The 22,082-nt window shown below is 41.8% G+C and overlaps 2 protein-coding genes across 2 annotated transcripts in view; one reads left to right on the top strand and one right to left on the bottom strand.

The window, feature by feature from the left end:
- The window catches only part of LOC308103242 (4-galactosyl-N-acetylglucosaminide 3-alpha-L-fucosyltransferase 9-like), a 274,031-nt gene that overhangs the window by 118,747 nt on the left and 133,202 nt on the right, over window positions 1-22,082 (top strand). The window lies entirely within an intron of this gene.
- Window positions 12,163-16,261, bottom strand: LOC308102814 (G-protein coupled receptor family C group 6 member A-like; the record flags this gene model as incomplete). The annotated part of the gene is made up of 7 exons (XM_080452668.1): window positions 12,163-12,241; window positions 12,307-12,779; window positions 13,490-13,607; window positions 13,988-14,209; window positions 14,446-15,288; window positions 15,561-15,852; window positions 16,143-16,261. The coding sequence occupies 7 exons, from the start codon at window positions 16,259-16,261 to the stop codon at window positions 12,236-12,238; spliced, it is 2,073 nt and encodes a 690-aa protein (XP_080308794.1). The 3' UTR covers window positions 12,163-12,235.

Below are 22,082 nucleotides of genomic sequence, written 5' to 3'. Positions count from 1 at the left end.
CTGAGATGGCGGTCCGCAGCCAAATACATATCAATTTGAGGGTCCTTGGCACGAAAAAGTGTGAGAACTACTTCAACTACTGGACTAGACATCCCTCCAACTCCAACCGTTGACTTTCCTGCTATGATCATTTCCTGGCTGTAAATGCGGAGGCACATCCATTTCGCCGCCAGGTGGCAGCGTTGCACTGTAAAACAGGTCTGTCACGAACGAGACGATATTTGCTCAAGCGCAGCATGTAGACCACTGGTTCCCAAACACTGGGTCAGGACCCATTTGTGGGTCGCAGACCATTTTTATGGGTTGCGAGTAAATATCCCTTTATTTTTTGTTTCTTATATTTAAAAAAAACATTTAAAAAAAATCTTCATGAATTAAAAACAAATTCAATAATTTTCCAAAAGAATTTCATGAATAAATGAAGATTGTTTTTTTTATGAAATTCCATAAATTAGAAAACAAATAGAAGACCTACAAGCTCGCAACGCGCCCCAAAGCAACGCGTTGTGAGCTTGTAGATCGGCTATTTTTTGCTAGTTTGGGTCCCGGGTAAACGCCTAATTTCTCTTTTGGGTCTTGAGCAAAAAAGTTTGGGAGCCACATGTACAGTAGACTATGCTCCTCTGTTGTTTGCACAAGGTCGATTCCACAGCTATAATGCTGTTAACATACAGCATCATCTGGTGCTTATCAAAATCAAATGTAATGTGTAATGTAACGTGTAATGAAAATTCACCTTTCAGGAGGCCAAAGGGGGAGGTAATTATCACCTCTCTCTTAGACAGGTGACCAACCCCCCCTCTCCCCCCCTTTCCTACTCTGTGTAGTGTTTTATATTTGTGATGATATATATATTTTTTTTTACTTAAATTTTTATCCCACGATTTTGTAACCCTATTTTTTACACCCAGTGCCAATTGTCTATGTAATCCTGGGCACTACCTTCCCTCTGCCAACCTAGGGAGGCCAGGGTCGAGCTCATGCCTCCTTCAATGCATGAGAGCCAACTGACCTTCTTGTCACCTGACAGGGGAGAGTTTCCCTGGTTGGACGCAGCGCGTGGAAGGAACACGTTATTCCAACCAGTTCCCTTCCCCTCCATCAGGCGCCCCGGCTGGCCAGGGGAGGCAGTATAGTGACCAGGATTACTGCATGTTTTTGTGAGGGTATACCTACCCTAGGAGACACGGGGAGAACATGCAAACTCCACACAGAAAGGCCCTTTCGCCAACCCCACCTAGGGTATGGGCACTGATGACGGGGAGGAGAGAACACACCCCCAGTGCCTACAGCGTCCCCTGCGGGAATCGAACCCAGGACCTTCTAGTGAGGCGACAGCACTACCGACTGTGCCACCGTGCCCCCGTTTTGTGATGATATTTGGTGTTATTTTTTATATGTTGATGAATTGAATTCATAGGACCCCAATGGAAACAAAGACCGCAGAGACTTTTTTGGTGTTATCCTTTTAGACCAAGTGTTTGACTGTACTCGTGCTGTTTTGCATTTTTGTCTAATAAAATATTCGATTCATCAATCAAACCTTTATTTAACCTTTATTTAACCTTTTAATGTTTCTATGAATAAATGTATTTTTTAGTATGATTGGCCCCATTTTCATATGTCACACATCATGCTGCACAGGGAACGGAACACTTAACACTGTGCATCTTGATGAATTATGTGTGGCAGCAATCACCTGATGTCATCTCCCAGAATAGAACCAGCATAAAGATGGCAGACAATGCAGCGTTTAAGAGGGCAATGCTCCCACCATCCCCAGCTTTTCAACAATGCTATCATTTAATTCTGCATTTACACCCTCTCTGGCACAACATTTTCAAACCCAAGGAACACCAAAGGGCAAGTCAAAATCTCAAGGCACGCCTGTATTCATATCCATGCAAAATACCATCATCTATTATCACTCTTATTACTTTTATTTTTATGTTTGTAATGCCAAATAAAAAGTAATAAAAGTTTCTTCTATGGGGTACACTTTCCTATCTATTGGGATTCTAATTACTGATAAAGTAAAATAACTAACTAACTAACTAAATACATTTTAATAGTTGTAGCCAAGCAATAATAATAATGAGTGGTTGTCACAAAATCCCAAGCACACCTGGACTGGTCTGTTTGAGAACCACTTTATTCTCAGACAGACACAAAAACATTTCTGGGACACCATGTTTGTCCAGCTTCATTCTTTCTAGGCCCATTACATCCAGGCAGTTGCGTAAATAATGTTTGATGAAGATTTTTATAAAAGCACCATTGTGGCATGGTAGTTTCGACTGTGTGCAAGATGTCATAAATATGCAGTGGGTTAATTTTCTCCTTTTCTTTGTGCAAAGAAATAACTGTTAATGTATTAACTTTCGCTGCAATATTTGTTTGATGTTCTTTTCTAAAATACACAAGAAAACTGGTTTTGTTTTGGGGATCTTTGTCATTTTTATTGGGACACAGTTGAGGTAAAAAATACATTTAACAAACACAGTGAGCTAATACAAACATTGTGGATACAAAAACACAATAAAAAGGCTACTTATTACTTATTGCATGTAACAAATTCATCTTAAAGGAATACAGAATTCAGTATAGCACATGCAATATATTCAGTGTTCAATTCAGTGTTTAAGTAATTGACAGAGCCTGAATATTACAAATAACAATTAAAGATACATTTGACATTTTATTCACATATGTGTTGTTTGTATACTGGCTGCCAATGTGCCAAAGGCAAATTTCCATTTTATGTTAAATTTAATGGACAATAAAGTTTTCCTTATCTTTATTAGATAAGGAATTATTAATTATTAATGCACACAAAAATAGGTCACAGAATAATGTTGGACAATACACAGGTATTGTAACTCAGAGAGTGTACTAATGTAGGCTATTATTTGTACACACTGCAGCGTCAAATGATGGAACACTGAGGATTTTACTGTGTAGTAGTGTATAATAGTATTTAGGACACGGTTCTCTTCTGTGAAAAAGAAAAGGGAAAAGCCTGTGAGTCTTCGCTAATCCATAATCCCCTTTCTATGCTTCTTTAAACCACATCACTCGGAAGTGACTGGTGATCTTCTCCCATTGTCAGGGACAACTTGGCCTACAGGAAAGCAGAAGGAGAAAGGGGAGGAGGAGCTGAGTATAGGTTTATCATGTGAAGAGTCTACTGCTAATTGTAGGTCAGGTACAGTAATAGTGGCGTGGGGGTTGGCTGGGTAATCTACTCCAGTTTAAGCCAGGCAGCTTCTCCAGGGCCAGTTGAGCTGGTAAGAATAACTGTGCATTGACTGTAAGTTTGTATGAAACTTGAGAGTCTAACCACTTACAGTAAGCAGATTTATAAGCTCACAATGCATTGTGACATGTTGGGAGCTTGTAGATCTGCTATTCCCCCCCCCCCCCATATGACATGTCCAAAATAGGGACGCCAGGTTAAAGTGGTTGGAAAGAACTATACAGCTAATGTAACTACTCAAATACTAGCCTGACATTGGCCAGACTGATAACGTGGATTCACTCTCACGTTCCGGTATCAGTCTGGACTTCGGCCCATAGGGAGCGAGTATGAGAAATCAGAAAATGATCGGGCCAATCAGTGACTGCGTTTCAACTGCTGTCCGTACAACAGTGAAAAGCATCAAAATCATTTTCTTAAATAAACGTGTTCCCTTATGTTATGTAATGTATCTGATTGGTATTCAGATTATGAAATTATTGTAGAATATTTCAGTTTTCTGAATTCGGACCCAGGCCTAGTCAATTAATATGTTTAATGTTTTATTAACATTTATTCATAGCAAACATCTACTGTATACTGGAATCCTCACTTCCTGGTATTTGCCAACATTTACTGTACTAGCTGCTGATCTTGTATGAAATCAGATAAGCTATGCGTGGTACCGTGTCGCGACTTGAGCTTCTGCCAGGTGTGCAGGTGGCAAGACATGTTGATGTCACGGATGTAATAAAGAGCCATCTGTTTGGTGTTCAAACCCATTGACTTGACCAAAGCAAAACAATAAATAAACCATTATTTAAGTCCTACCGCTCTTATGCCTCCTCTTCTAGTACATTTGTGCAATTTTGGTGTGTGTGTGTGTGTGCGTGTGTGTGTGTGCGTGACTGCGTGCGTGTGTGTGGCGGGAGCTGAGGTGGGGGGGCATATACTCACCTATAGGTTACCAGGATCCTTTTCCTTGGCATGTGTGAGTGATGTGCCATCATTTTGAAAGTTCATAGGAGACCTCCTTTCTGATTGGATGCGACGGGCAGAGGACTCTGTCCCACGTATGGGTAGTCTGCCCGGGGAGGTCTGCACCTGTGAGCTTTGTGGCCCATTTTGACAGAAGACAGATCGGGCATCACCGAACGACACAGAGGGGATGATCTCTTCAGCACTATTCTGTCTGTCCCGCGAGGACGACCTTGATGCGGGCCTAGTTGGAGGCCCTGACGCAGGCTGGGCCCTGTACGCAGGTGGGCAGGGGTATCGCTGGTGCACGGAAGTGGGACACGAAGGTGGCAGGCGGACTCTAGAGACAGGAGGTGCCATCACGGGCATGCTGCGGGGTGGCGTCTCTGCCTCACAATGATCAGTGATTCCCTGCCTTGAGCACAGTTCTGCTTGAAGAGGTGAAGATGGTCTGAACTTATCTGCTTGATTTTCCCAAACCGGGGACTCTGCCACGTTGCACAGGTGGATGATCTTGCGTGCCTGTTGGTAGAGGGCGGAGACCTTTTCTCTTTCAGGGTCAAGCCCGGTTTCTAGTTGCTGCTCGAAGTCCTGTCCAGGGTGGGATCCCACCACCGCATTCTGCCTGACTGGGTGCACACCTGTTGACCTTTGCCTCACACTGGCTCGGTTTGGCAGCAACGTCACGTTCCGCACAGAAGCCCTAAGGCGCTGGGACGCTCCAGTCCTTTTGTTTATTACAGGACGACCCCGATCCAAATACTCATGTGACTCTAAATCATCTTCCGAGTTTTCTACTGTGCTGAAGGAGTTATCCATCAGAACCTCCAGGGGAGGAGGAGGAAGGCTGTCTACATCCAGATCATTGCGTCCATCTGGCCAGCTGTTGTTGTTGTTGTTTCCATTGGTGATCAATGTTCTGTTTCCATTTCCTATATCAGGTAGAAGCAAGGTTCCACTGCGTCTTGGCCTCCTGATGTGAGGCGGTGTGTTCACAAGGCTCTGGCCTGGCCTGCCATCAACGCCATGGCTAAAGGTATTTATCAGCTTCCTGACGGAGTTGTGTCCAGGAGGATGGGGCTCTAGTGGGGGTAAGGAACTGGAACCTCCGCAAATGCTTAAAGAACGTCTCAGCCCATCCTGATAAACACTGTAGTGTGCCCCTGAAGTTTCCTTGTCTCCCCACCTTTCATCCATCTGACTTATTTGTTGGTCCAGGCCCTTCTGGCTCTTCTGCAGCTCTAGAAGCGCATCTGCACGTCTGGTGGTCAGTAAGACTCCAGGTCTGGCTGAGGGAGCAGCAGTCACAGGTCGTCTTGCCTGGTCACCTTGCATGCATTCAGAGTTCATGTGAAGGGCTTGAGGTCGGCTGGGATCTGGTGGGGAAGAATTGGACCTCTCCCTCCCGAACCTTGCACCTTCCTCCTCTCCGTCCTCTTCATCTTCATCCTCCTCCTCATCTTCCTCCTCTTCGTCTTCCTCCTCCTCATCATCTTCATTAAGGCCTGCCTGGTTGGGGAAGTTATTGGCAGCAGTGTCAAGAGCGAGGCGGATACTACACCTGGACCCACAACTTGCTGATCCAGCGCTCCCACGATGGCGCCTGTGTCTCTCAAAGCCAGCGAGGGACTCGTTCTCTCCCCCAATGCCACTATCCTCACTGTGCAAGGATATATCCTCAGGGTTGAATTTCCTCATGGCAGCATTCTCCACACGTAACAGCACTTGGCCCAAACGTTGCTCAGCTGCTTGTTTGGCATGCAGCTTGTCAGTCAGCAGCTTGGCAAGGGAGGAAAAATGCTCCACGGCCTCCTCCAGGGTGGTGTCTCCAAGCCCTTGAGCTGACTCTCCCAAGTGTCTCAAGCTTTCGATTGAATGCTGGAGCATCTGCTGTAACAAGTCTGGAGGAGGTTTGGAGGAGTTGATGATGCCCTTGGAGGGCATAATGGTACGGCCATTCATCCCAGAAGGCCAGCCCATGTAGTCTCCATGCTCTTTCAGCATCAGCTCCCCTTCCTCAGCCATCTCCTCCATGGCCTGGTTGACCTCTTCAAAGTGCAACACCAGAGCTTTCATCATGGGCTGTGAGGATATGTGTGTCTGGGCTGCCTGATCCAGCAGACCCAGCAAGGCCTCATATTTTGATATTTTGGGGTTTAAGTAAGCATAGGCTGCCTGGTGGGCTCTCACCATGTGTGGCGGCAGGTCCACCTTCCCCTGGATGAACGAGGCATGTGTCCGCTTTTCTTTCCGCTTGCCTTTCTCTAGGCCTTTATTTTTCCTTCTCTTCTCCACATTTTTCACCTTATCCATTGGGTCGCTGTTTATCTCCGCTTCTGGTGGCATCATGTTCACCTCAATGTCTTTGGCACCCCCTTCTGGGATTGTGACCGTGTCAGGGGGTGGCATGGAGAATTCGACTGTTGCAACATTTTGATCTCCGGCAGGCAACAGCTCGTTTTCTCCCTCATCGATCTTAGAGCAGTCTGCTACCTCAACAAGTTTGAAATCTGCATTATCCTGCGTTGGTTCATCGAGCAGGGCCTCTAGAAACCCTGGGGCTTCTGGGGCCCCTCCAAACAACTTTCCCTTTGATGGGGAACAGCCCATTTTTAGATTCAAATGTTATGTCAGTAAGAAAGTTTATATATCTCTGAATTGAAGAGATAAGAAGGCGGAAACAAACCCAAAGCCTTTGAAAGCAGAGAAAGTCTTAACACTGGTCTGTCCATAGGTGGTGCTACTTGTTAGCCTGTCAAGGGTTGAGTCTTGTTCATTACCTGGTTGAAAAAAGTTGAGTGCTCTAAAATGTCCACCCAGCCTCCTTGAATAAGGGTCCAGTTTCGAGAAATGCCATTTTATAATTCACTAAAATATTCCTTCTTTCTTCAGGCTTTTCAAACCTGCCGAGTGTCCTTGTCACCTACAGTAACAGAGCTTGTGACACTGAAGAGCTGAAGGAGATAAGATGGATTGGGGGTTTACCTCTCCCCTCCTTCAGCATGCACAGATGGTTATGGTTAAGTGCATCAACACACACACACACGCACACACACACACACACACACACACACACACACACACACACACACACACACACACACACACACACACACACACACACACACACACACACACACACCTAAGTATTTAAGCTGATCAGGGTAATCACAGCTCAGTTTGTCAGGTGGCTTTTTAAGCTCTACGTGTACAGTAGCTATCGTGTTGTTGTGAAAGTTTACAGAGAACAAGTGGACTAACTTAAGGGATGCACAGTTCTTTTTTTGTGCTTGTTGAAAGTTCTTTTAAAGTACATTTTAGTTGGCTTCATTGATTTTCTGGTTGGTACAGTAGTAATATACTAGTGATTGTCTCATGGCATTTATCTGTTACACACGCACGCACGCACGCACGCACGCACGCACGCACGCACGCACGCACGCACGCATGCACACGCACACGCACACACACACACACACACACACACACACACACACACACACACACACAATATGCGTGCATGCTCTACCAGTAAACTAGTCTTGTTACTGTAATGCCTGATCTACAAGCTCACAACACATCACAAATAGCGCTGCAATGTTCTGGTGTAAGACATTCATTGCTTTGTGGAAGGCGGAGTGTCAACTTGATAATAATCTTAAATGTAAATTCCTGTCACACTGGAAGCTTGAAGAGTTTCACTGACACACCTTTAATATTCAAATCAACAAAGTTATTGTCTCATCAGCAGTGTGACTAGGCCGGAGAATAGTGAGAACAGCATTTTCAGTGTCGAATACAATGTTTCCTTGAGGCCTTCCTTTTAAAGCATGTTATGGTATTTGGGAGGTGGCAAAAAGATGCCTTGCACTTCTCACGCAGAATCAACAAACAAAGTAGGGAATTTCCGCCCAAACTCCATCCTCCATCCTTATCACTTATCACTTATTTCTATTTTGACCATGTGCCTTATGTGTATCTGACATTGTACCTTGTTATTTGACAAATTTAGTTTAAATTTTTTCCCTTCACTATTCTCTGCTCTCATGACTATTTTAGAAAGTGCAAAACATTGGGAGCTTGTAGAAACAACTATTCCACCCACTCTTTTACATCTGTAAATTTGTGATGTGAATTGAAGGAGACGTTTTCCGTTTTTTTATTATTTAGTATTATTATTATTGTTTATTACCTACAAAGCCCTCAACAACCAGGCCCCCCGCTACATCTCTGGACTCATCAAACGCCACGTCCCCTCGCGCTCCCTCTGGTCGGGTGATGCCAACCTCCTGGACACCCTCAGGACAAATAAGCAAACCTGGGGTGACAGGGCCTTCTCGGCAGCCGCCCCCTCACTGTGGAACTCACTCCCAGCTCACATCAGAGCTGCCCAAACCACACTCAAAACCCACCTTTTCAGACTCGCATTCCCTAAAACCCCAACCTAGGCCTGACCTCGACTAAGTCGACTAGTCGACTGGTTAGTCGCGGGGGGTCCGAGTCGACTAAGTGTCTCTTAGTCGACTCTAGTCGAAAAAAAACGAAAAAAAAAACGTTTTTTTTTTTTTTTTAAGGGCCAAAAATGTTTTTAATTGTTTTTTGGCCAAGTCTACACCTGCAACCACACGTAACTTCCACTTTATTCTTCTTATTCCTCGTCTTTGTATTGGTATTGTTTGTGTTGGAGCGCCTCAGTGCGGCTGCAGAGTTCATGTGCAACCTCTTCCAGAGAGAGATAGAGACACTAGAAACTCTGCTGGAGACAAAACAAACTGTGTAGACTTGGCCCTTTGAAATAAATTGTATTTTTTTTATTAGTCGACTGCCAGTCGACTATTGGCAATTAGTCGCCAATTAGAGTCGACTAAACAAATCCTTAGTCGGGGACAGGCCTACCCCAACCCTGCCCCTCCCTTTTGTTTACCTTTCTTTTATAGTTTTAACCTTTTAACTAGTTTGTTCTAATAAAGTTGTTTTTATCTGCATTGTACAGCGACTTTGAGTACCTAGAAAAGCGTTATATAAATCGTATATATTATCATAATTATTTTATTATTATAATTATTATAAAACTGTTTTTAGCAGAAGTATTGATTTGTAGAAGAGATATCAACCTGGTTTCGTAGTACTGAATAAGGCTAAAAGGCCTTTGATATGGCATTTTTATAAGTTTGATAAAGCAGTGGTTCTCAAAGTGCGGTCCAGGGAACCCCAGGGGTCCTTGAGGGGTTGTGAGAGAGATCACAACGCGCAGCAATGCTACGTGTAGTGAGCTTGTGGATCGACTATTTTTGATCAGATTGAAAAATCTTTTAAAAAATTTAATAATTTTGAATTTATTAACTTATTTAACACAAATCTTCTCTCTTCTCTCGCAAAAAAATGTAGAAAACACGTTTACAGTTTTTATCAGTTGCAAAAGGTTCATTTATAGCACATTTACATCTCTACAAACAATTTGTACACACAGCACAATGGATTACCTGCAAAAGCCTGTAATGTGTTAAGAAATTATTTGTACATTTCTCATCAGAATGAGAAATTATTGTACCATTGTTAGAAAGAAGAATCTAGTCAAAATGCTTAGCCATCTTGTCACTAACTGTGTATTTTCTGATGATGATAAACTATAGGGTTTTAATGAATAAGGCTGCACTTTTTATGTATGGCATATCAATTTCAACAGTAGTCTACAAAGTTACACGTTAATGAATGTGTGAGATTAATGTACTGTATGTTGACAGACCATGCCATTGTGACACAGAAAACAATAAAGACAAGACTATTTTACATACAGCAAATGCATAATTATAATAGCACAAAGGGGAAAAGATCCAAAAACGACTTCCTGATATTCCTGTTTGTCAGGCCACAGATTCTCATCCGCATCACAACAGATTGCAATCATTTGATGAGATGTACCACTGACCTGTTTTAGACAACTGGTTGACCAGAAGCAGTGGTTCTCAAACATTTTTATGTCACGGACCCCCAAATTGTGTCTGGCCACAGAAAATGTTTTGGTCCAGGTAGATGTACACCCATACAACATTTGTAGTGTTAAAACATCTACCTTTTTTCAAGATGTTTTGAAAATAGCAGACCTACAAGCTCATAATGCACCACACTGCGATGTGTTGTGAGCTTGTTGATCGGCTTTTTTAAAAAAAAATTATTCCTGGAACTCCCTCATGGACCCCTGGGGGTCCACAGACCCCACTTTGAGAACTACTGTTCTACAGCTCCATTCATTCACTTTCATTAGAGAAAGTTAAGATTAACCCGAGAGCAAGTCATCAAATCAGGACACTTGTTTTGGGGGGTAAAACTATTCATCAGAGAACCAGAATAATACATTTGTTCAACAATTGATAATTTGAAAACTTGAAATTGAAACAATTGAAACAATTACAATTACGTACACAATCATTTGTATGAATGTTCCACATCATTTGCAATTTGTTAAAAATATATATTTTTTATGATGTGCCTTGTACAAATTGCAAACCATGATATGGAAGTTGAACAAGACATTTTGAGAATTTCAATTCTGATCCACCAAGAAATGTACCAAAGCAACTTAGAGATTCACATCAAATACGTTTTATAATTTTGTTTTATCATGTCATTTCATATCATCATAAACTGTACAAGACTGCTGCTTTCTGCAAAGTACATGAAAACATGAGTTTTCTATTAGAATCTACAGGTAAGGTGGATTTGCACAACCAATTGTGCTTTCCTTTGTCCTGTCTCTCAAAATGTTGAATGCCCGACCTCAGCAGGGAAGGTTTTGTTCAAAACAGTGTGAATTTGAATTTGTTGCGCAGGTCAACACCAGGCTGAGTTGCCTGGTGTAGTACAGTACAGTACATGTTTGTGCCTCAGAGTGATATGCAAAGAAACAAATGACAATTAATCACCAGTAGTAGCAAAAGTTTGTTTTAAAAAAATGCAAAATGGCGGAAAATCTCGTCCGGCACAGATGATCGGGGCCAATATGTGGAGTTGCGTTGTGAGTTATAGGCCGAAAAAAAGAGTGCTGTTATAGCGCCACCATGAGACCAATTTGATTGATTTGGGATGGAGGTTCTTACTTACTACTGGGAGAGTGAGTTCAAAACATAATGGCAGTCGGATGCTGCATTCATTATTTGTGGTATTTTGTGCAAAACTTTATCAGTTGTAGTGAAAGTCGGCAATCCCTTCTAGTCCTATACAAAGATTTGCCACCAGGACAATCCACTGCCAAATAATTATATACATGCCACATTTAAATACAATTCTTAGCAGGACATACTCCTAAATCTCTTCCTTATTTGTGTGCCTGTGGGAACCTCTGGCCTAGCAGGGCTTGCATCTCCTAGTTTCTCTAATATCACTAAAGCAGAGTGATAGCCAGATCGCTCAGTTGATGCAGAAGGGATTGGAGTCACCTGTGGGACTCTCTCTAAATCTGGGTTTGGAATGGAAACTACAGAACTGGCAGAGCTTGCATCAACTAGCATCTCTGAGCTCCCTGAACCAGAGTAATAGCCAGATACATCTATTGATCCATAAGGGCTTGGAGTCCCCTGGGAGACTGTTGGTGGGCCTGTGTTTGGGTTCCCTGGATCTCTTCCCTGGTCTAAATCTGGCTTTGGAATTGGAACTGAAGGACTGGCAGTGACAGGCCACCTCTTCAGGCTCCTCTCCAGTGTGTCACCTTGTGGCTTGACGAGTGCATCGCTGCACTTGGGTAAGAAATGACAAAAGATGACACCATAGCTGGACACTAAGATGGCTGAGGCCTGCACAGCACAAGCCTCTTCTGTCCTGATGATATAGATGGGGATAAAGCCCACCCACACAAACAGGTACATCAGCATGCTGAAGATGATGTTGCCAGTCTCACTGAACTCCTGGGGAACCTTCCTGCCCTTGAAAGCCAGGAGGAAGCAAACAAAAGCAAGCAGGGCTATGTAGCTCAACATGATACCGAAACCTATGAATGTTTTGCCTACGTGACACTGGATGATTATCTCAAGGCTCTGGGATTGAGTAGTGTAATCAACGTCAGGACTATCAAAGACCATCCAGAGGATGCAGATGACTCCCTGGATAGCGGTCGCAATGCTGATGATTAGAGGCGGCCTATAGAGTTTATTTAGTCGCCTGTTTTTCAGCTGACCAAAGGGCAGGAAGGCCAGGAATGTACGGTAAGCCTTGACTAGGATGCAGGAGACACAAAGGGTGAAGCCCATGGCATACATGATCTGCCGAGCCCGGCACAGGTGGACAATGGGCATGTCCATGAAGCATATGACGCTGGCAAAGCTCACAGCTAGGCCACTCATCATCGTGCAGGATAATCTCACCTCGGCTCGCTTCATGGGCGGTGAATTTCTGTACACCAAAAAGATGATAAGGATCACCAGCAGCAGCAATTCGCCAAAAACCGCGGACACCACAAGGACAATGGGATGAGGATTGCTCCACCTCATATAGGTCCTCACCATTGGTTCACAATGGTCCCACTCCTTCTCGGATGACGTTCCATTAGGACACTTTTGACAGTCATTAAGATCTGCAGGAATATTGGGGGTTAGGTGAGATTAGGCTATATTACATTTAAAACAGGTGAATCTAAATAGAGAATAGTTTTAGCTTAAATCAAAAACATAAAAGAAGGTAGAGGTCCACCAAGTACTTTATTACCTCTGCCAACTAATAGCCTGATTTAAACTTGGTCGTGTGTGGGTGTTGCAAATTGAAAGTAGCAGATCCTCAAGCAATACAATACGTCACATGCAACTAAATATAACTCAGACTTGTGTTGGACACAGATTATGTTTTCGTCCCATTCTATTAGCTTGTTTATTTGGTTGTTAGCAAATAACAGACAAACCACGTTTCCATGAAACATTGCGGGAATGATCAATAGGTTTCTTTTGCCCAGAGGAGGTGATTTTGGGTCGCAAAGTTCAAATGTCAAGGTTACAATTAATGTCGAGGTCCGTCTCCCTGTTTCATAATGTTAATTATGTTACATAGTTGCTTTTGCAATTATGTTTTTAATACAATTAAAGTCTTGTCATACCATGTTACAAACATCATGTGTCATTTTGACAGATAATTCTTCACAGCTATGGTTGCATTTATAAGTATATAGGATTTTTAAGCATTACATTTCTTATAATTAATGTTGTAGTATATTGCAGTACACTTCTTAATCTGTTTAATTTTGTAAAGAAATTACTTATGGAATGGGAAAAAGGCAATTTCTAGTAGACTTACCAAAGCCATTAGAATAGGTTCCCTCCATACATGAGATGCAGTCGTAACAACAGGACACATTCATGATCTTCTTCACGAAACCAGGGCGACAGGATTCTGAGCATCTAGACTCAGGGATCTGAAAGTGAGACAGTGAAATATGCATTTTAAAGGGTTTATTGTTTTGAACTGTGATCCAAAGTTTGCATTACCAAGACTCTGATCAAGAAACAGTTGTAGAAGGATCCATCCCTGTTGGACAGTGTATGAATTGTCATTTTATTCTTTGCATATATCACTCTGAGGCACAAATATGTACTGTACGTGTATGTCCGGAGAGGTCAAAGCACAGCATGCTTTGATTAGGTAAGGGTTCAGTGTTGTGCTCATGAGCAATTCATTAAGGATGTGAAAGTATATACAGTTCTTTCAGCACTTTGCATTATAAAATAAAACAAATATTGACATGGAAGAATGGGGCTACCATTTTCTATATATCACTCCATTCTATTGTCTTACCGAGTTATTTGCTGTTGAAAGCCAATTTATTTTGCTCATGTCTCCATCAAGCTCAATTCGTCCATCAAGTGCATGGTACATCCCAATTCTTTTAAAGTTTCTCCGGTCTCCATTCTTATCCCACATTATCATATCATAACCATGGACAAAGTCGCCATTTTTGTCAAAGAAATATCTCTTGGTATCAAGTGTGAAATTTGTCCTTTTCAGTTCCTCAAGAAGCTGCAAAGAAACACATGCAATTTGGTCAATTTGTAACTGTACAAATGTATTAATAATCAATATTCTAGGAACAGCGATATTTGTTTGAGCTATTGGCTGGATCATGACATTTTGACCAATGCACTTCTTAGTAACTACTTATAAATTGGGGAAATTTTTACTTTATGTATATACTGAATGTTTTTTTTACTTTAATCTTAATTTTGCTCAGAAGATTTCTCCATGTTCATGCTCACCTTCCACGGTTGGAAATTAATCTCCCCACGACAAGAGGTTGTGTTACATTTAAGAAGGCTCTTAAGAGCATTTGCTATGGCCCATACAGCCACTACATCGTTGTAGGATTCACTTGTGTCCAAAGCTTTTGTAAGGAAGTCATCATTAGCGTCAAGGTAATTTGTGAGACTGCATGCAGCATCAGATTTTATTTTCAGGAGATCGGGTGTGGGACAGTAGGATGGAGGTTCCTTCACAAAACACTCTGGGGTGCAGTTGAACCTCAGGTTCTTGTACTGTTTGATGAAGTTGTTGTACCCTCCAGGGCTGGCTGTCATGTTCCTCAGGTAGTCATTGAAGGTTTCTTTGTGGCGCGCCACAAACGCGAAACCGAGGATGTCCCCAACCTGATTGATGCCATCCATATGCGCCAAAGGGCGGTTCCTTGACCAGGCATCGCTGGCAATCCAAGTTCTTTTAATATTGTTCTGGATCATCACCTGGAAAAGGTCCTCCACAAGTTTGCCCTTGAGGATGAGCAGTACTACCTGGGCACCGGAGGAACGGATCTTCTCTGCCACTTGCTTGATTCGCTGCTTGCTTTCCTCATGGTCCAGGTAGTGGGGCACCATCTCCTGATAGGCCGTGCACACATTCATTTCATCAGCATCCCGGAGGAAGCTCTGGAAGGCTGCCTTTCCATAGTCATCGTCTCCATACACAACCCCTACCCAGTTCCACTTAAAACGAGCCATGAGTTTGGCAATTGCTTTCGTTTGGTGCACATCGCTGGGAATGGTGCGCAAGAAACTTGGGTAGCGCAACTTATCGCTCAGTGCGGGTGAAGATGAGGAGCAGCTTATCTGATAAAGTAAAAAATAACAACATTTAAATGAAATTTCTCTGAAGAACGAATTCATATAATTTTACAGTATATAGACACATTAATGATCAACATGCTCCTTGTGAGTCACGAGAACCCAGGATAGAATCCAATATCTCACACATCTGCCCTCAGTTTCCTGTCTCTCCTGTCTCAAAACTACAGCATCAGATACTAGGCCAGGCTACTCCTAACATATTTACAGAGAATTGCATTTCTTGATCACAACATGTCCAACAACTTGTAACTTACTTGAGGGATCATATATGTTCCGAGTAGCCTAGCTACAGCGATGGACACTTCAGAGTACCGTGCTCCTATGATGACCTTCACTGGTGGCCTGAACTCAGTGTAGTCACACTGAACACTCAGAGAGCCATTGACCGCCAGCATGTGCTCCAAGTTTCTCAAGGCTTTCATAGCATCGGAACAAGTGTCACACATCAAATAGCCAAGACCCACACCCGGTAGGAAACCAGAAGCGTTGATCTCTTCAATGGTGTGAATGATAGCCAAGGATCTTACAAATGGCACCAAATCAAAACTGGGAAAAGATTAATTGAAATCAGTGAGAAAATAAGAATTCATTTCTACATTTATTATTCATTTATCGACCAAATTCATAATACAAAATCCTCTATGGATAATTGCAGTAAATTGGAATTATAATTATAATTCACTACAACAGCGGTTCTCAGCGGTTCCAAATCCATAACAATTTGGGGGTGCTTGACATGAAAATGTTTGATGACCACTGCGATACAGTAACAATCTTGCACAAACATTCCTAATATATAATTAATATATTAATCTTACAACATTACTTTCCCTTACCTTGTACAGGGGAAGCTGTCAGGCCGTGTTCGATTATGAAGAGCCTCTACTTTGGCGTGGCATGGCATCAGCACCCCAATAATCACGTCTCCCGGTAAATGAGCACCACAAGTGTCCATTCCAAGATCACAGCTTCCCACGCATCCTAGTATGCTGCTCAACAGCAGCACGACTAGGCTGGAGAATAGTGAGAACAACATTTTCAGTGTTGAAGACAGCGGTTCCTCAAGGCTCCTTATAAAGCCTGTTATGGTATTTGGGAGGTGGCATTCTTCTCACACAGAATAAAGAAACAACCCCCCCCCCCCCTCCCCCCCAAACTCCAACCTCCATCCTTCTGTGATTTTCTGCTTCACTAATTTTTATTTTGACCATCTTGCCTTATGTATATCTGACATTGTAGGCCTACTTTGTTATCCAACTTATTTTGTTTCCTTTTTTTCTTCACTATTCTTATTATGATTATTATGACTTTTTTCTTAAACTGCAAAACGTTGGGGAGCTTGCATCCTTGACAAAATAATTTCACCCACTCTTTTACACCTGCAAACTTGTGATGTGACTGATTGAAGGAAAATAATTACAAAGCTATACTTATCTTAAAGTCAGAAAAGGTGCAGAGCAAGCGATCTGCTTTCACTTCTGAAGTGGTACTTTAAGTGCTAATTACTACAATCTCTGGAATGTAAATTCCTATCACACTTGAAGCTCAACGAGTTTCACTGACACTTTTACAGTTTTTATCACTTTTCTCGATGAATTGAATACATAGGACCACAATGGAAAGAAGCCCTAAGGACTTTTTGTGTTATCCTTCAAGCATTATTATATAATTGTACCTCTGTCATAGCCGCGGGAACTACTTTTCACCAGGGGGTGGGGGCGGAGCACAGCGGCCTGTCAGAACACAGCAGCCTGTCAGAACATGACTATGTCATTGTGATACAGAAAACAACCCCACAAGACTAGTTTACATTACAGCCATAAGGGGAAAAGAAAAAAGACACTTCCTGATGTTCCTGTCTGTCAGGCCACAGATTCTTATCCACATCACAACAGATTGCAATCATTTGATCTAAAGCTTCACTGATTCCTTTTCATCCAAGTTAAGAGAGAGCCACTCATAAATTCAGGACACTAGACGTTTTGGAAGGTAAAACTATTCAACAGAGAACCAGAATAATACATTTTGTTCAACATGACATAAGGAATTGGCAGTGGTGTAAAGTAATTAAGTACATTTACTCAAGTAAAGAGTAATTTCCAATTGCCTACTTTTACTTTTACTCCACTACATCTCAGAGGCAAATATTGTACTTTTACTCCACTACAACTATTTGAAAACTTTAGTTACTAGTTACTTTGCAGATATAAATCATTACATTATAAAACATACATTAACCACTAGCCCTATTTTATACCTAGACTATTTGAAAATAGCAGATCTACAAGCTCACAACACGGCGCATAGCGACGCGTTGTGAGCTTGTAGATCTGCTATTTTCAAACGTTTTAGTACTTTTACTTTTGGTACTTTAAGTACATTTTGATACAAATACTTTTGTAGTTTTACTCAAGTGAATTTTGAATGGCAATTGGTAATGTAGGAGACATCAGACAAGTGTACACAATCATTTGCATGAATGTTCCAAATAATTAAAAATGTGTTCAAAATAATATATATATATATATATATATATATATTTTTTTTTTTAATGATGCCGTCAAATGACTGATAAGATGAACAAGTAGTTTTGAGAATAGTTTGATGGAATCTGTTAAACCACTTAAACCCTATACTTGCTTGACCGGAGTCCCTCAGGGCTGTACTAGTGTATCTTTTTTTTCTTTTTTCTCTTATACATTTTTATCCCGCGATTTTTGTAACCCATTTTTTTTTCACCCGGTGCCAATTTCCTAAGTGATCCTGGGCACTACACCAGCCCTACACCATTACACCTGTCACCCCACAGTAGGGAGGCCAGGGCCGAGCTCATGCTTCCTTCAGGCATGAGAGCCAACTGACCTTCTTGTCACCTGACAGGGGGGAGTTTCCCTGGTTGGACGTAGCGCGTGGAAGGAACACGTTATTCCAACCAGTTCCCTTCCCCTCCATCAGGCGCCCCGGCTGTCATGGGGGAGGCGGTATAGTGACCAGGATTACTACATGTTTTTGTGAGGGTATTAACTACCCTAGGAGACACGGGGAGAACATGCAAACTCCACACAGAGTAGGCCCTTTCGCCAACCCCACCTAGGGTATGGGCGCTGATGACGCGGAGGAGAAGACACGCCCCCAGTGCCCACAGCGTCCCCGGCGGGAATCGAACCCAGGACCTTCTAGCTGTGAGGCGACAGCGCTACCGACTGCAGGCGCCACCGTGCCCCTTTGTACTAGTGTATCTTCAGTTTTCGCTCTACATTCAATATCTTCGCTGATTGGATATCTCCCTCTTTCTCCGCCTACCAATCAGACAGATTTCTTGGAAGGTCTGGCTAAACACACACACACACACACACACACACACACACGCGCGCGCGCGCACACGCACACACACACACACACACACACACACACACACACACACACACCGCAAAACTGTTAAATACAGATTCTACTGATGGAGAAAGACCAGAAGAAGAGGTTAACTTTTTTTTGACCCGATGGTGTTTGGTGGAATCCGCTTGAAATATAATCACACACTTCATTCAATAATAAAGATATGTATTCATTATTTTTGTAAATAATGTATTAAATAGCTCTATATTCCCATGGTAATCATTGCAATACCGTTGTTTGTTCAGTACACCTACAGTATCTCTCCAGGTCAGGATACCAATTTAATCCAATCAGGAGACAGAACTCATACAGGATAAACGTGATGAAACAATGAAATGACAGACACATTTGGAAGTTGAGCAATATAAAGATTATGCTGATTGCTAATAAATGGGTTCTATCTAGCTCTGGTCCATAGCCTAGAAAGAGTTCTCCTTAAGGCTATGGGACTTTCGAGCCTTTGCGCCCGCACCACAGGCCTGCACCTCTCGTCTGCAGTAAAAAATAAAAAATACACTTTCGCTACTCACCAAAACAAAGGCGGTTTTATGGAGTTAAAAGCCAACTCTACTAAGTGGGAACACTCTGAGCCCCCCACCTCACGTCTAAAATACAAAAAAAGGATGGCTTAAATGTTTGTCTTTATTTTGTAAATGCTCAACCACGTGACGTGCTAAAGTGCTCAAAGTGCATGAGTGATAGGAGGACAAACGTTTGCAATAAGTTTGCAAACGTCGCTCATAAGATCATATCGTCAGTGCCATATGAATGAATCACAGACAGACATGGGTCAACACCGGTGCTAAGATCAGGATAATCAGGGAACTAATCAGCAATAGTAAGGAGCACAGAGCCTGGTAAGGAGTGGGCATGACATTACAAATCAAAAGGACCAAAGGGTACAAAGCATTATACATTGAACCACAGACAATCATAATGTAAACTGTACAGACCATGTCCCATATGAACATGTTACTCAAGAAAGGGAACAGTCCCTTATAATTTACATGTCACATTTACCCCATAGCAGTTTAAATGTAGTTATAGAAAAGTACTTATTTAGCATGCTTTACAGATTAAATGTATCAGTTTATATACCTACATCATTTGGTTGTAGAACAATTCTTGTGTCAAACTTTGAAATACGAACACATTACATCACAGAACACAAGAACATTCAACAAATAGTTCCTATCCACAAGTTTCCTAGGGTGTTGTGGGCATCACGTCCTGTCGATTTGATCCCTGATACCTGATCAAATCGACAGGAAGTGATGCCCACAACGGCCTAGGAAACTTGTGGATAAGCCCTGTTGGGAGAGACATGGTTCCCAGGTTGACAGACTGTAAATAGAACATCCACCTGCTGCATTTGATTTGAGGGAGTTTGGTGTCTAAATCACCTTGATGGAGGCTCTAAAGTTAAAAGTTGGCTAATAGTGCCCTCTGCTGGTTGACAATGAAGTTTGTTTACTTTTTTGTATAAAGTCAATACAAATGTTGGTAGTTTTTCTTTAAAACCTAGTACCATGAATGATGAGAACATACAGAGAAGATACTTGAAAGGTGCACACAGATCTCCCTAGCATGTGGCTCACATGGTGGATTCGTGGATGGTTACTCATCATGGATGATGGACTCTTGCTGTTCATTTGGTTGCCCTGGTTTAGGTCAAACGTAGGCACAAATACACAATCAATCTATTGGAAGGCAGTCAGTCATAGGCAATTGGAATGGAATCTGGAAAATCAGAGTGATACATCTTGATCAAATGACCCCAGAGATAATGTGTACCGACTTGTGTGAGTTTTGGACAAAATCAGAGTAGTAGCAAAAAGTGGTTTGAAGAAAGCGCGAAATGGCGGAAGTGTCTGACAAACTAAAACATTATAAAAAAAATGTATGATCACAAATGAGTGAGAGACATACACATTGAGAGACAAAAAAAAAGGATATAAGAGAAATTATTTGATATATTCACTCAATTTCAAATGTAGTTTGTAGTTCATTTAAGTATTTGAGTGATGTTTGAACTGTAGCTACCTCGCAAGCTTCAAACAACAAACCTTAGGAGCATATAGGTTTTAGGGTTTTTAACATTTATGTGGTGTTTTAACGGCAATTAGAGGCCTCTGTATCAGGATATTTATTTGTTTCTGTGTTCAGTTTCTCTCCTGGTTTTAAATACGAACCTGTGCTGTCCTTTAAAATTTGAATGGTTTAAAAATAGGGGACCAATCCCCTTTAACACAGGTGGTGTAGTCGAAAAATATATTTTATTGGGTTTTACAGTATTTATTTACTTTTGCACTTTAAATCTGTGTAAATCTTATTATTGTTACTGTGGCTAAAAAGAGGTATCAAACTCAAGTGCCATTTTTGAGTATAACTGACAAGTTAAATGTGACAAGTTGGCCAGCGTCACATGTGCGTACCAAAACTAGCCGAACACGTCACAAATAGCGCTGCAATTTTCGTTTCATGACACTGGCGTAAGTGCTTGCGGATATAAAGTGGAACTTCAAAGTCCTTAAGTCCTCTTCATAATTCCCCGATGCCAAGAGGATGCTGGGAATTTCAACTTGATGATAATGTTAAATGTAAATTTCTGTTACACTGGAAGCTTGGAAAGTTTCACTGACACACTAAAGATTCACATCAAAGTTTTTTTAAATTTTTTATGTTTTACTTAAAATAATTTGCTATCCATCTTGCTGTTTTATCATAGAATCAAACTGTAAGTACATGCCCTCATCAAGGTTTTATCACCGTTGTTTTTAGACTATTGAGATCATTTATCATAATAATGAACTAAAAGTACATGGTATCGACTGGAATCTACACGTGCCAATGTGTTTTCCCACTTTGGCCTGCCTCTTTATATAATAGCTAGCATACTGTATGTCATAAACTCTACGGCCTCAGCAAGCTGGGGAATGTTTCTTTCAAAACAATGTAGTCCACAACAGTATGTTGTACATATCAGGTATGATGTGATTCATACCTGAGAACTGCCCAGCCCAATCACATTCTTATTGATGCACAGTGAATTAACACGTATCACATTTCATCACCTTTACACGCCGTTGCACAGTCGCAGGTCCTCCAGTCCATCACTAAAGTACTGGACTCTATTGGGTCATAGAATAGTGTACTAGAATGGCAATGTAATTACAAAAGGCAAGTGATATAATAAAAAAAAAAAAAAAATCTTTTAACCCTTGCATTGTGTTAGCAACCTGCATACACTTTTGGTGTTAGCGGGTCAAATTTGTATGTACTTATAAAGACTTAAATACACTACCTCCCAGCCAGACTAAATACATTTTTGGAAAGGACATTACAGTGTGCTGGCTTCTTGACTGGAGTGCACCTTTGGT

The sequence above is a fragment of the Gymnoscopelus braueri genome, assembly GCF_963280865.1.
Source record: "Gymnoscopelus braueri genome assembly, chromosome: 16".
NCBI lineage: Eukaryota > Metazoa > Chordata > Actinopteri > Myctophiformes > Myctophidae > Gymnoscopelus > Gymnoscopelus braueri.
This window is presented reverse-complemented; position numbering and strand designations above follow the sequence as displayed.